Source organism: Choloepus didactylus, chromosome 27, assembly GCF_015220235.1.
Source record: "Choloepus didactylus isolate mChoDid1 chromosome 27, mChoDid1.pri, whole genome shotgun sequence".
Classification (NCBI taxonomy): domain Eukaryota; kingdom Metazoa; phylum Chordata; class Mammalia; order Pilosa; family Megalonychidae; genus Choloepus; species Choloepus didactylus.
Genome location: NC_051333.1, coordinates 18,360,048 through 18,374,513, shown reverse-complemented (window position 1 = coordinate 18,374,513; position 14,466 = coordinate 18,360,048). Strand labels below are relative to the sequence as shown.

The following is a 14,466-nucleotide window of genomic DNA, read 5'->3' as shown; positions in this document are numbered from 1 at the left end:
AAAGAGGCAGAAGCAATAGAAGAAATAATCAATGAAGATTTCCCATCTCTTATGAAAGAATAAAATTACAGATTGAAGAAGTGCAGCATATGCCAATCAGAATAGATCTGAATAGGCCTACACCAAGACACTTAATAATTGGATTATCAAACGTCAAAGACAAAAAGAGAATCCTGAAAGCAGCAAGAGAAAAGCTATGCATCACATACAAAGGAAGCTTAATAAGACTATGTGCAGATCTCTCAGCAGAAACCATGGAGGCAAGAAGGAAGTGGGGTGATATATTTAAGATATTGAAAGAGAAAAACCACCAACCAAGAATCTTTTATCCAGCAAAACCATTCTTCAAATATGAGGGAGAGTTCAAAATTTTCTTTGACAAACAATGAGAGACTTTGTGAACAAGGCAACTGCCCTACAGGAAATACTAAAGGGAGCACTGCAGACTGATAGGAGAAGACAGGAGTGAGATGTTTGGAACACAATTTTGGGTGATGGTAGCACAGCAATGTAAGTAACTATGAATATGGTTGAGAGAGGAAGGTTAGGAGCATGTGGGACACCAGAAGAAAAAAGGAAAGATAAAGACTGGGACTGTATAACTCAGTGAAACATAGAGTGTTCAACAATTGTGATAAAATATACAAATATGTATTTTCATGAGGGAGAACAAATGAATGTCAACCTTGCAAGGTGTTAAAAATAGGGAGGCATTGTGGGAAAAATACAATCAACATAAACTAGAGACTATAATTAACAGAATCATTGTATTATGCTTCCTTTAATGTAACAAAGGCAACATATCAAGGTAAACATAGATAAGAGGGGAGCATAGGGGAGGGGTGTGAGACATTTGGCATTGGTGGTGTTGTCTGACTATTCTACTTTGATTTAAGGTTATCTTTCCTTTTGCTGCTTCCTAGCTGTCGTGTTTTTTTTTTTTTTTTTTTTTTTTTACCTCTTTCTTTTTTCTTTTTCTTTGCCTCTCTACCTTCTTTGACTCTTCTTCCTGCTTTGTGGAAGAAATGTAGATATCCTTATATAGATAGTGGTGAGGGTGGTGAACACATAAATATGTGAATATACAGGGAACCATCGCTTGTTTACTTAGGAATATATGGCATGTGAACAAAAACATTTCAAAAAAAATGGGTTGATGACAAAACCTTGAGGGCAATATACTGACTGAAATAAGCCAGATACATAAGGACAAATATTGCAGCATCTCACTTATAGGAAATAATTATGATATGTAAATTCATAGACATGAAATATAAGTTACCAAGATATAGCATGAGGCTAAAGAATGGGGAGTGGTTGCTTAGTATGAGCAGAATGTTCAACTAGGATGAACTTAAATGTTTAGAAATGAACAGAGGTGATGGTAGCACATCATGAGAACAACTAACAGTGCTGAATGGTGTGTGAATATGGTTGAAAGGGGAAGCCCAGAGCCATGTACATCACCAGAAGGAAAGTTGGAGGTTAAAAGATGGGAATGTATAAAACTGAATCCTGTAGTGGGCAATGTCCATGATCAACTATACACATATTAGGAATCCCTTTCATGAACCAGAACAAATGTATGACACTACAACTAGAAGTTAATAATAGAGGAGCATATATAGAGAAAATATATACCTATTCCAAACTATATACTACAGTTAGTAGTATTTCAGTGTTCTTTCATAAATAGTAACAAATGTACTATACCAATACTATGAGTCAACAATGGAGGGAGGCTGGTTAGGGATATGGGAGGATTTGAGTCTCCTTTTCTTTATTTTTTTCTCTTCTTTGTCTTTATTTCTTGTCTGGAGTAATGAAAATGTTCTAAAAATTGAACAAAAATTAATTGTGATGGATGCATAGCTGTATGAGGGTACCAGGGGCAATTGATTGTACACTTTGGATCTTTGAATAATTGTATGGTGTGTGAACAATCACAATAAACAAAAAGTTAATGGCAGGAAGAGTAAGCAAAAGAAACCAGCTTAAGAATAAAAGGAAAATACATTGAGGCATTTATTAAATATTATTCCCTTTACCCTTAAGTTCTTAAAATTTAGAGAATAAAAATTCCTTAGAAGCATTTGAAAAAAAAGAGAGGGAGAGTTTAAAATATTAACAGATAAACAGATACTGAGAAAGTTCATGAACAGGAGCCTCCTCTATGGGTAATAATACTAAAGGGAGTGCTACAGACAGATAGGAAAGGACAGGAGAGAGAGGTTTAGAGAAGAGTGTAGAAATGAAGATAGCAGGAAATAGAAAGATAGTAGAGATCACGCATTTGATGTTGAAGGACTACAGAATGTTCTAGAGGATTGCTTGTGTAGATCTAGAAATGGAAGCACAATACTGTGTGATGGTAGCACAATATTGAAAGTATACTGAAAAAAGATGACTATGAATATGGTTGAAAGAGAAAGGCTAGGGGTCTGTATGACACCAGAAGGAAAGATAGAAGACAAAGATTAGAACTATATAACTTAGTGAAACCTAGAGTGGTCAATGAATGTGATTAAATGTACAAATATTAGAATGTTTTTGCATGAGGGTGCAGCAAGAATGAATTTGTGAGGTATGAAATGAAGTGAATGGACTGTGAGGACAGTAGGTTGAGTGAAATAAGCCAGAAATGAAAGGACACACATTATAATGCCTCACTAATACGGACTAATAACAATGTGTAAACTTGAGAATTGACTCTGTGGCATGGGTTATAAGGGAAAGGCTTATGTAAATGTTCCTAGATTGTAAGTTCTTACAGTAGTCACATTTATTCATGAGTTGTAACAGTTATTTCTAAATTTTGAGATTCTGAGCTGTTTGTGACATGATCAGTCCCTGGAGCTTCAGGTGTCTGTGTGACACTTGGGACTCAGAGCCAGAGTTTGGTAACTGTGAGTGTCAGCATTGCCCCATGAATGCTTAAAGAGGCTGAAAAGGAGATCAGACTTTGATTGGAGATATGAACGAAATGGACTTGGTTGAGATTGTGGTAGGTCAGACTAAAGGGTAGAGGATGATATTAACCATGTTTTAGGACTTTGGCTTCTGTGTGAAACCAAAGGAAGAGATGATTATATGGGGAAAAATCTGTGTTTTCTGTTGCACACTATATGGTTTGACTTCTGTGGTCAGTTTACTCAAATGCTGTGACTGCGTGGAGCCTTGACGAGGAAGTGGGACCTTGTTGGTTTGTACAGGTTAGCATGAAGCCCTGATACAACCCAGAGTAATTTGATCAGAGAATAAAAACTATCTGCAAAGTCCCCTTGAGGGACTGTGGAAAAATGTGGAAACATTAAACTTCCCCAGCTGGGGAATTCCTGATATTCTTGCAAGAATTGGGGACCACCAGCTTTGAAGGCTGAGCCCTCGATCTTGGGGCTTGCCCTTATGAAGCTTGTTTCTGCAAAGGAGAGGCTAAGCCCAATCATCATTGTTCCTAAGTGTCAAGCCCAATCATCATTGTTCCTAAGTGTCACCCCTAGAGGGCCTCTTCTGTTGCTCAGATGTGGCCCCTCTCTCTAAGCCAACTCAGCAGGTAAACTCACTTCCCTTCCCACTACATGGGACATGACTCCCAGGGGTATAAATCTCCCTGGCAGTGTGGAACGTGACTCCTGGGGATGGGCCTCGACCCTGCATCATGTGATTGAGAAAGCCATCTGGATCAAAAGGGGGAAGAGAATTGAAACAATATAAAGTTTCAGTGGCTGGGAGATTTCAAATGGAGTCAAAAGGTCATTCTGGAGGTAACTCTTATACGTTATATAGATATCCCTTTTTAGTTTTTAGTTTATTAGAATAGTTAGAAGAAAATATCTGAAACTGTTGAACTGCAATCCAGTATCCTTGATTTTTGAGGGTGATTATATAACTATATAGCTTATATGGTGTGAATGTGTGATTGTGAAAACCTTATGGCTCACCTTCCCTTTACCCAGTGTATGGACAAATGAGTAGAAAAATGGGGACAGAAAGTAAATGAATAATATGGAAGAGGGGGGTATGGGATGTTTTGGGTGTTCTTTTTACTTTATTTTTATTCTTATGTTTATTTTTTTGGAGTAATGAAAATGTTCAGAAATTGTGGTGATGAATGCACAACTATATGATGATACTATAAACAACTGTTTTACACTTTGGAAGATTGTATGGTATGTGAATATATTTCAATTTAAAAAATTTTTTAAAAAGTAAATGAGAAGGGGAGGAGGGGTATGGGATGCTTTCTGTGTTCTCTTTTACTTTAATTTTTATTCTTATTTTCATTTATATTTTTTGGAGTAATGAAAATGTTCAAAAATTGATTGTGGTTTTGAATGTACAACTATATGATGAAACTGAACAACTGTTGTACACTTTGGATGATTGTATGATATATGAATATATTTCAATAAAATTACATTAAAAAAATAGCCCCTCTTAATTCAGAGCAAAAAGCTAATTTATAAGTCAGCTAGTCCATCACAGTTCCACACTCTAACCCTCTTCTTAGCTTTATCCTTCCCTGGTTTTCTCTGATCAACTAGGTCACCTATGCTTTAGCTTATTAACCTACAAGCCTCCTCTTTATTGGTTATTGCCAACATCTCCATTGTTTTCAAGAGTATTCTTAAGCTTGAACTTCCCTGTGCTCCCTTTCAAATTAAGTCAGTTCCTTTGGGAAGAGTTTGGGGGCTCTTATTTCTGTGGTCTCCAGGGACACACATCTCCTGGATTTGTGAGCAGATCTTCTTAATTGCTGCTAGCCTCCTATGAACAAGCTGGGTTGAGGGTGATTAGGGCCCTAGTATTCTCAGCCTGACACACCAGCTCAGAGTAGGGGCTGGGTGGAGGAAGTGAGCCCTGACCTCTCAGCAATAGTTGCCTAAAAGTTAGTCTGTTCAGCACAGAGCTGGGGAGGATTGGACGTGGCTTGCCCCTCCTGGGGTGACACTGTATCCCTCAACTGGGAGTTTGGGGGTGGGGAGGAGAATAAAGACAGCCCTAGGTTCTTGGCTTTACCTTCCTGGTGTGGAGTATCTGTCACACTGAGGTGGTGGGGGGGGACAAGGGTTTGGGTTGTGTCAATTGCCATAGACTCACTGTTCTTTTTGAGTTTTAGTACATTTTCTTGAGTAAATGTTTGCTACATATGCCATGTGCCCTGTGACAGTTTGAATATATTATGCCCCCCAGAAAAGCCATATTCTTTAATTCACTCTTGTGGAGGCAGACTGATTAGTCTGTTGATTAGGGTGGAACCTCTGACTGAATTATTTTCATGGAGGTGTGGACCCCACCCATTTAGGGTGGGTCTTAATTAGATCACTGGGGTCCTTTAAAGAGAGCTCAAACAGAGAGCAGAGAGGACAAAACACCCCAAGAGAAGCTGAGAGAGACATTTTGGAGAAAAGCTGGGAGTTGACACTTGGAGAGATGCTTGGAGATGTGGACAGAAGGACACTCAGAGAGTGAACGGATTAAAAAATGGGTATATTCATATAATGGTATATTACCTAGCCATAAAAATGAATGATGTATGATGTATGTAACAACATAGATGACTCTCACACACATTATGTTGCTTGAAGGAAGCTAGTTCCCCAAAAGTATATACTACATGATTCCAGTTATATGAAGTTTTAGACAAGAAAAACTGATGTATACCCAATTTCCCCTTGGTAATCAGAACCAATAACCCTAGTCAATACAACTGCCTTCTTTTCCTGTTGATTCAGAGGCATTAGGAGCCCAACGTGGCTGGGTGGAAGTCTCAACTTCCAGTTAAATAGAATCATCAAAATTTACTAGTGTATTGCTAGGGGTAATAATGAATGGAGCCACACTCATTTCCACGCCTTCATTCCTGGGCCTGTGAGTCCTGGCTTTGGGAGAAATAGTGCCATTTACTGGATGTTGATTTAGAGCATATACAGCCTCCTGGAAAACATTGCCCCAGCCCTGCAAGGCTTGTGCCTCACATTTCATTTGCTGTGAAATGAGTCCCTTGATCAGAAGCAATGCTGTGTGGAAAACTATGATGGTGGGGATAAAACATTTGGTATATCCAAGAAGGTAGTTTTGGCAGAAGCATTGTGTGAAAGGCAAATCCATATTGAGAGTGATGTCTTTTTAGCAAGTATAAAGTGCTGCCCCTTTCATGAAGGAATGATGTCATATCAAGGACTCAGTGTTAATCCCTGCTGCTGGCAGATTGGGCACTCAGCAGTCACTGTAGACAGGTTGGCTTTGGTGAGCAGAAGCCCATAAATAATGTCCATCCCTGGCACCATGGCAACTTTGTTCATGAGTCCATTGGGCAATGACAGGAGTGGCTGGGAAAAGAGGCGTACTGGTATCCACAGAATTGGTCATGGTCATCCTACCCACCTCATTATTAAAATCCTTCCTCTGCTGAGGCCACCCTTTGGTGAGCATCCCTATGGGACATAAATATCTTCCCATTCTTTGCCCATTCAGAGGGGTCTATCCATATACCACTTCCTCAGACCTCTGTCACAAAATTTCCAATTTTATTTAAGTCTCTGCCCATCCAGCCAAACTACTGGCCATTGCCTGTGGATCTATATAGACTCTTACCTCTGGCCATTTCTCCTTCCAAGAAAAATAAACAACTAGGTGCACTTCTCAAAGTGCTGCCCACTGGGAGGATTGCACTTCACCAATGTTCTTCAGGGATGTCCCAGAAAGGGGCTCTAGTGCCTACAAAATCCAAAGATGCCCACTAGGTGTGCCTCTATTTTGGTTGTAGGAGGGGCTAGATGCAACAACCTACCCTTCACTTTAGAAAGGATATTTCAACATGCAGCACATCACTGGAAGCCTAGAAATTTCACTGAGGTAGAAGGCCCCTGAATTTTTGTGGGATTGAGTTTTTACCCTCTGATGTGCAAATGCCTTACCAATATGTCTACAGTGGTTGCTACTTCCTGCCCACCAGGCCAATCAGCATAATATCATCAATGTGAGGGACTAGTGTGATGTTTTGTGGAAGAGAAAGGCAATCAAGATCCTTGTGGACTAAATTGTGACATAGAGATGGAGAGTTGATATATCCCTGACTTAGAACAGTGAAGATGTGATGCTAGTCTGAAAGCACTGCTTCTTGTGATCTTTACTAATGGGTACTAAGAAAAAAAAGCATTTTCCAGGTCAATAGCTGCCTACCATGTACCATGTACCATTTGTGGTTTTTAATTTGCTCAAGCAATAAAAACTACATCTGGAACAGTAGCTGCAATGACAGTCACCACCTGATTAAATGTATGGCAATTCACTGCCATTCTCTAAGACCCATCTGTTTCTGCACAGGCAAAACAGGTGAGCTGAATGGGGAGATGGTGGGAATCACCATTCCTGCATCCCTCAGTTCTTGATGGTGGCAGAAATCTCTGCAATCCCTCTATTACTTTTTTGTCATTAGATTCAGTTCTACCTACCAGCTGGCCTTCCCTACCATAATATCCCTTACTCTTCAGATAGGAAACAAGGTAGGGATTCTGCCAGTAGCTGAGTAGTCTCTTCCACTTGTGCATTCTGGAACTTAGGAAATTACCACAGGATGGGTTTGGGGACCCACTGGTCCCACTGTGAGATGGATCTGAGCTAAAACTCCATCTATCACCTGACCTTCCTAAGCCTCTTCGCTGACTGATGGACCACAGTGATGTTTTGTTTTGTTTTGCTTTGTTTTGTTTTTCCTGAAAATTCTGATAACTGGGAATACTAGTCTAGCCAAGGTGACTCATAAAATTGACCATCACAATAATAAACAAGAAGGTATGGAGTAAAGGAATGTGGATGGACAAATGAGAGTGGGCACACAGTGTAAAGATTGTGTATCACATTAATGCGCAACAGAAAACACAGAAGAGTCATTAAACATCCAAGGAGGCAAAATGACTTAGGTTGGTATTAGCTGGCCATTGACATCTGCCACTCCAGTGGAGGCATGATGGGGCACATGGATAAATAGGCCACAGTTACAGAGATGAAGGGTATGCATGGTCTCATCTCACTACTGCTATCTCTGAATATCCAGAGACCAAAGCTGAGCCTTCAGAAGGTGCTATCCTTTGGGAAGATCAATTGGTTACTTGCTTCCAAGTTGAGTTGACCATGTTGAGCCTCTTCTATCCTGCAAGAGTCAGTCGTTTGTTCTCAAAGGAACAGTCACCTGTTCTGGGCATGGGTCTGCCTCTTCTGCCCACTAGTCCTCAGCCAGTACCATCATCCAGGTGCTTACAAAATGCCTGATACAAGGGCATGGATCTCACAAATTATAGCTTCTTACCAGGAACTTCATTTTACAAGAACATAAAGGTGCAGGCATGGCCCATAACAATGAGATAAGCTCGTCATATCACGTACGACACTATCTAAAAACTCTCTGTCTGAAAAAGCACTAGAATGGCCTTTTGAAAGTATAGTCAACATGAAGGCTTGAATAACCTATTTTGTAAGGATAACGTGTAAGGATAACGTACTGCTCTTCAGGATGGAATATACACATTCAGAGACCTTTATATGGCACCAAGTTCCAAATAGGAAAAGTACCCCTGAGAACCAAGAGGTAGAAGCAGGATTAGTTTCACTTACAATCATTTCCAATGATCACATGTACCCTTATGTGTGTTTACTGGCTGGCTAGACAGCCATTGTTTGCTCTGTTGGAGAAGCCCCACAGAACACACTGCCTGTATTACATTTTCTTTCCCCACAGGTGCTCTCTTGCTACCTCCCACCCCCAACATGAAGCCTATGAAGATTGAAGCCTCTGTGTGGGGCTCATCGTTTGGATGGGAGTTATAAACATAGGCCAAGTGTCCCTTCTGTTGTGGGTAAACTGACATGGGAACAAGTAATTATGAGACCAAGTGGGCAAAACCTGTGCATGTGTGTGTATACACAGGCTACCAGACATACAATTCAGAAATCAGTATAAAGACTTTTATTTATTTTTTACATAAACCAGGAAGTCCTTTTGATGATGGGACTGGAAAACATATCTAGAGTTTTAATTTATTTTTTATTTTTAAAAATTTACAAACAGTAATATTTGCTATTTTGAAGGGTTAATATAGTTCTATGAGTTATTACACATGCATAGATTTTTGTATCCATGACCACTAACAGGATACACACACTTCAAAGAATTCCCTCATGCATCCCCTTTGTTTTCAGATACCCCTACCCCTATCCCTTGGCAACCACTGTCGGTTCTGTTCTTATTTTGCCTTTTCTAGAATGTCATATAAATGGAATCGTACAGTATGTAAGTTTTTGAGACTGGATACTTTCCTTTAGCATAATAGATTTGAGGTTCATCCAAGTTTTAGTAAGAGTTCACTATTTTTACCGCTGAGAAGTATTCTATTGTGTGGCTGTACCACAGTGTATCCATTTACCCATGGCAGAACATTCAGGTTGTTTCCATTTTGGGGTGATTATAAATAATGAACATGTTTTCTTTTCTCTAGGATAAATACCTATAAGTGGGATGGTTAGGTCATATGGTAAGTGTATGTTTTAACTGCCAATTGTTTTCCACAGTGGCTGTACATTTTGCATCTGTGTAAGCAGTGTGTGAGAGTCCCAGTTGCTCCACATCCTCACCAGCACTTGGTATTGTCACATATCTAGGGTTCTGAAAAGCCCTCGACGCTGAAGAATATCTCAAATAGTAGAACATTCCAGATGAATGTTGGAGGCCAGTGCTGAGGTCTTTGTTTTCTGCTGTTATGTATTACTTGTGAGGCAGGATATGGCAAACCTGGCTGTATTTCTGGACCAGAAATTGAGTGTAGAGCCTCAGGCATGAGCTGGCAAAAAGCTTCAGGTTTAAGATGCACTGTGCATAATCTAATACTGAGGAGAGAGGGAGGGTGGAGATATGCTTGTTCACATATACACATTATCAGAAAATACACTGGCAATGTAGGAATGAGTTTTGTAGGATTGAGTTGTTTTACAGTTGGCTGAAAAACTCTGGCACTGCTTTGACTCTTGGTTAAGGGCAGTGGGAATTATGATATGCTGTTTAAAGTCCAAAACTCCCCTGGAGATCCCCAGAATCAATTTGTTTACTGATGATTTTAAACTCAAATAACCAGTTAGGCTGTCTGGCTTGACTAAATGACCAGTAACCAGAATGGCATAAAAACCCTGCCTTAAGCTCTTCTGAAGCCAACATTCCTCAAACAGATCTTGGTGGTTTAACTGGGAGACAGAGTGCAGGCTGTGTGCAACTAAGGACACTGAAGAGCTTGCACCTGAGTGATTCTCGCTCCCCCACCATATGCTTGCCGGCCCTTTCGCTTGCTGAACAATATCCTTTGCTTTTAAATGAAAAAGTTCCAATCTTTATAAAAGGCATTAGAATATGGCCTACTCCCCCCTACGTGGGATCAGACACCCAGGGGAGTGACTCTCCCTGGCAACGTGGAATATGACTCCCGGGAAGGAATGTAGACCCGGCATCGTGGGACGGAGAACATCTTCTTGACCAAAAGGGGGATGTGAAAGGAAATGAAATAAGCTTCAGTGGCAGAGAGATTCCAAAAGGAGCCGAGAGGTCACTCTGGTGGGCACTCTTACGCACACTTTAGACAACCCTTTTTAGGTTCTAAAGAATTGGGGTAGCTGGTGGTGGATACCTGAAACTATCAAACTACAACCCAGAACCCATGAATCTCGAAGACAGTTGTATAAAAATGTAGCTTATGAGGGGTGACAATGGGATTGGGAAAGCCATAAGGACCACACTCCACTTTGTCTAGTTTATGGATGGATGTGTAGAAAAATAGGGGAAGGAAACAAACAGACAAAGGTACCCAGTGTTCTTTTTTACTTCAATTGCTCTTTTTCACTCTAATTATTCTTCTTGTTATTTTTGTGTGTGTGCTAATGAAGGTGTCAGGGATTGATTTGGGTGATGAATGTACAACTATGTAATGGTACTGTAAACAATCGAAAGTATGATTTGTTTTGTATGACTGTGTGGTATGTGAATATATCTCAATAAAATGATGATTAAAAAAATAAAAATAAAAAAATAAAATGAAAAAAAAAAAAAAAAAAGAATATGGCCTAACGCTGTTTCATAAATAAATGCTAGTAGATTGTTTTTCCCTTTCTTTTAATCAAATAATCAAATTTAATTTTAAAAGTAACCATTTTGTGGGTGCCTTTAATGTAGTTCCAGTCAAATGTCAGCAGGGGCTCACTCATCTGGCTGGCAGTTGACGCTGACAGCTGGAGCTGACTAGGTTGATTAGAATGGACTGTCTAGTATTATGGTCAGAGTATGGTTGAACTTCATGGCAGCTGGCTTCCCCCAGAGTTCCAAGTCTCAACCATTCCCTTTTTAACCTTCCTTTCCTTAGTATGAATTCCTTGATGATGTCTCGAGAGTGAGCTATGGCTAAAGTCATTCTTAAAATCATTTCATTTGAAGAGTTCCTGTGCAATGCGAATGCTCTAGTGTTAATAAGATTTGAGCTATGGCTACAGCTTTTCCATATTAATTCTTTTCATATGACCAGTAAGAAACAGACTATGATTAAAGGTTTTCTCCCTTTCATTATACTCATAGGGTTTTTCACCAGTTAGAATTCTCTGATATTAAGCAAGGGAAATGCTGGATACCTACCTCCCTTTATCTAGTAGGACTTTTTTTATTTCAAATATGGCATTAACTGTGGCTAACGGCAATCCCACGTGTATTACATTTGTCTGGTTTTATAAAAGGTTTGGGCTATGGCTAAAAGCTTTCTACAAGCATTATATTCATATTCCCAGTAATTTGTGGGCTAAGGCTAAGGGCCTTCTCACAGTAACATTCACAGAGTTTCCACCTGGCATGATTTATCTAGTTTGAACCAACACCATATTGACAATATTCACAGCTGTTTCCCTTCAGAGGGAATTACTCACACTCTGAAAGTTCTGAGTTATTCGGCAGTACCCACCAAAGCCAAGTGAACACACCTATGCCCTAGAATCCAGCCATAGTTCCACTCCTAGTGTATACACAAGAGAAATGCATATATATGAATGCTGAAAGACAAATATATTCCCAGGAACATAATTATTATGGCCCTAAACTGTAAACAATGAAAAAGTCCATCAGCAGTAGAATGGATAAATTGTGAATATAATTATATAATGGAATTCTACACAGAATGCAAATAAATGAAGTTTTGTCACATACAATATAGTCTTAGAGACAGTGATGAAACAAACCATTTATGAATGAATATATGATGTATAATTCAATTTATATATTGCTTTGTAATATGTCATAATTATTTCATAACGTTTTAAGTCAGAACTATGGATAACTTGGAGGAGTAACAAGTAATTTTTATGCCATACTGTAATGAGAAATACAGTTCACACCTCCTTTCTTTTCAAGCACTGCTGCTCACAGTATGGTCAACAGACCTGTACCAGCTGCCCAATATACAAGTTTAAACTTTTATAGTAATTTGGCAGAGGAAGTTTATGTCTGCTAAATCTAATAAAAATTTGGGGCTTGCATTTTCAATAACTTTTGTCATTTTTTTTGTGTGTTTTACAGGTATTTTATAAGCTAAAAAACAATAGGTAAATATGTGGTATAGTACCTTAAATTTCTGAATATTATTACATTTGCAAATAATATTATGTACAGGGTTTACTATGACAAAAATTTTTAACAAAAAAGTCATGTCATTTACTGAGTTACCACAGTTTCTCCTTTGTGAGTTTTCTGATGGACAATGAGATTTGACTTACAACTGAAGAACTTTCCACAATCTTTACATTCATATGGTTTCTCTCCTGTGTGAGTTTTCTGATGGCGAATGAGGTTTGACTTCCTACTAAAGGCTTTTCCACACTGAGGACATCCGTTGGATTTCTCACCTGTATGTATTCTCTGATGAACAGTGAGGATTGCCTTTTGGCGGAAGGACTTCCCACATTCATTACAAATATAGGGTTTTTCCCCTGTGTGAATTCTCTGATGGAGAGTGAGGGTTGTCTTTTGGCAGAAGGACTTTCCACATTCATTACAAATATAAGGTTTCTCTCCTGTGTGAGTTCTCTGATGTACAGTGAGGGTTGTCTTCTGGATAAATGCCTTCCCACATTCGTTACACTGATGTGGTTTCTCTCCTGTGTGAGTTCTCTGATGATCAATGAGGTATGACTTCTTTCTAAAGGCACTCCCACATTGAGTACATTCATAGGCTTTCTCCCCGGTATGTATTTTGTGATGTCTAGTGAGGGTTGCCTTCTGGCGGAAAGACTTCCCACAATCGGTACAAATATAGGGTTTCCCCTCTATATGTGTTTTCTCATGAAGAGTGAGGGCTGTCTTCTGACGGAAAGCCTTTCCACATTGATTGCAAACATAAGGTTTTTCACCTGTGTGAATTCGCTGATGTTCAATGAGGTATGACTTCCTTCTAAAACTATTTCCACAGTGAGAACATTGAAAAGGTTTCTCTTCTATTTGAGATCTCTGATGCATAATAAAAATGGACTTCTTGCAGAACAATTTCCCATATTTGCTGTATGCATAGGACTTCTTTTCCATAAAAGTTTGTGGATGGACACCAAGATTTGTCTTTTGGATGAAGGCTATTCCATCTTTATTGTATTCTAAGTGTCTTTCTCTGTGAGCTCTAGTGTGTGGAAATAACATTCCTTTCATAAGGAAGGATTTTTCACATTCATTGTGCTCAAATGGTTGCTCTGGACTTTGAACCTTTTGATGTTGAATGAGCTCCTGTTTACCACTGAGACCCCTGTCTGTTTGTTTATGGAGATTCACTGTAGGATGACTTTTCTCATGCTCAGTATTGAGTAGTGATTTCTCCCATCCATTATGCTCATTAAACTTCTCTCTTACAGGGCTTATATTTCTAATGACTAACTCTGAAATATTTTTCAAAACCTTTGCATCAGATTTATATTCACATACTCTTCTTTTTGAAATAATACGGTTCTTGCTTAGAGTAAATATTTTCCCATAAATATTAGTTCTCTCCTTAATTAGTTTTTTGTGGTTGATGAAAACAATTGATCTAGAGTGCTTGTCTTTGTATTCTTTGAACTTCACTAAAACATCTGCAGCTTCCCCATCTTCTCCTAGAAAAGAATACAATGAACAACACTGAATTTTCACATAAATGCTATGGAATGGATTTACATAACAGTCCCATGGTGGGACTGTCTGTCTCACTACTGTGGTCTATGAAAAGGCTAAAATAAATTACTTCTTTGTACGGAAAATGCACAAAACAGAAACACAAACCCTGCTACACTGTTAAAACAAGGAAAAATCAGCATAGGCAAAGATCACTCATATCCGTGGCATGGTCCAAATATAAGCTGCATTAAAAGATATAACAAACACAAGGAAAAGGGAGCAGAAGATGTAGTATTGGTGAAAGATGGACT

General features: G+C 39.1%; 1 protein-coding gene across 4 annotated transcripts in view; it reads right to left on the bottom strand.

The window, feature by feature from the left end:
• Window positions 1-11,117: 11,117 nt before the first annotated feature.
• ZNF382 (zinc finger protein 382) overlaps window positions 11,118-14,466 on the bottom strand; it is a 28,082-nt gene continuing 24,733 nt past the window's right edge. For all 4 annotated transcript variants that reach the window (XM_037820210.1, XM_037820213.1, XM_037820212.1 and 1 more), the window contains one exon: window positions 11,118-14,154. In XM_037820210.1, the coding sequence (XP_037676138.1) occupies window positions 12,734-14,154 (1,421 nt within the window). In that variant the 3' untranslated portion in view covers window positions 11,118-12,733. The remainder of the gene's footprint in view (window positions 14,155-14,466) is intronic.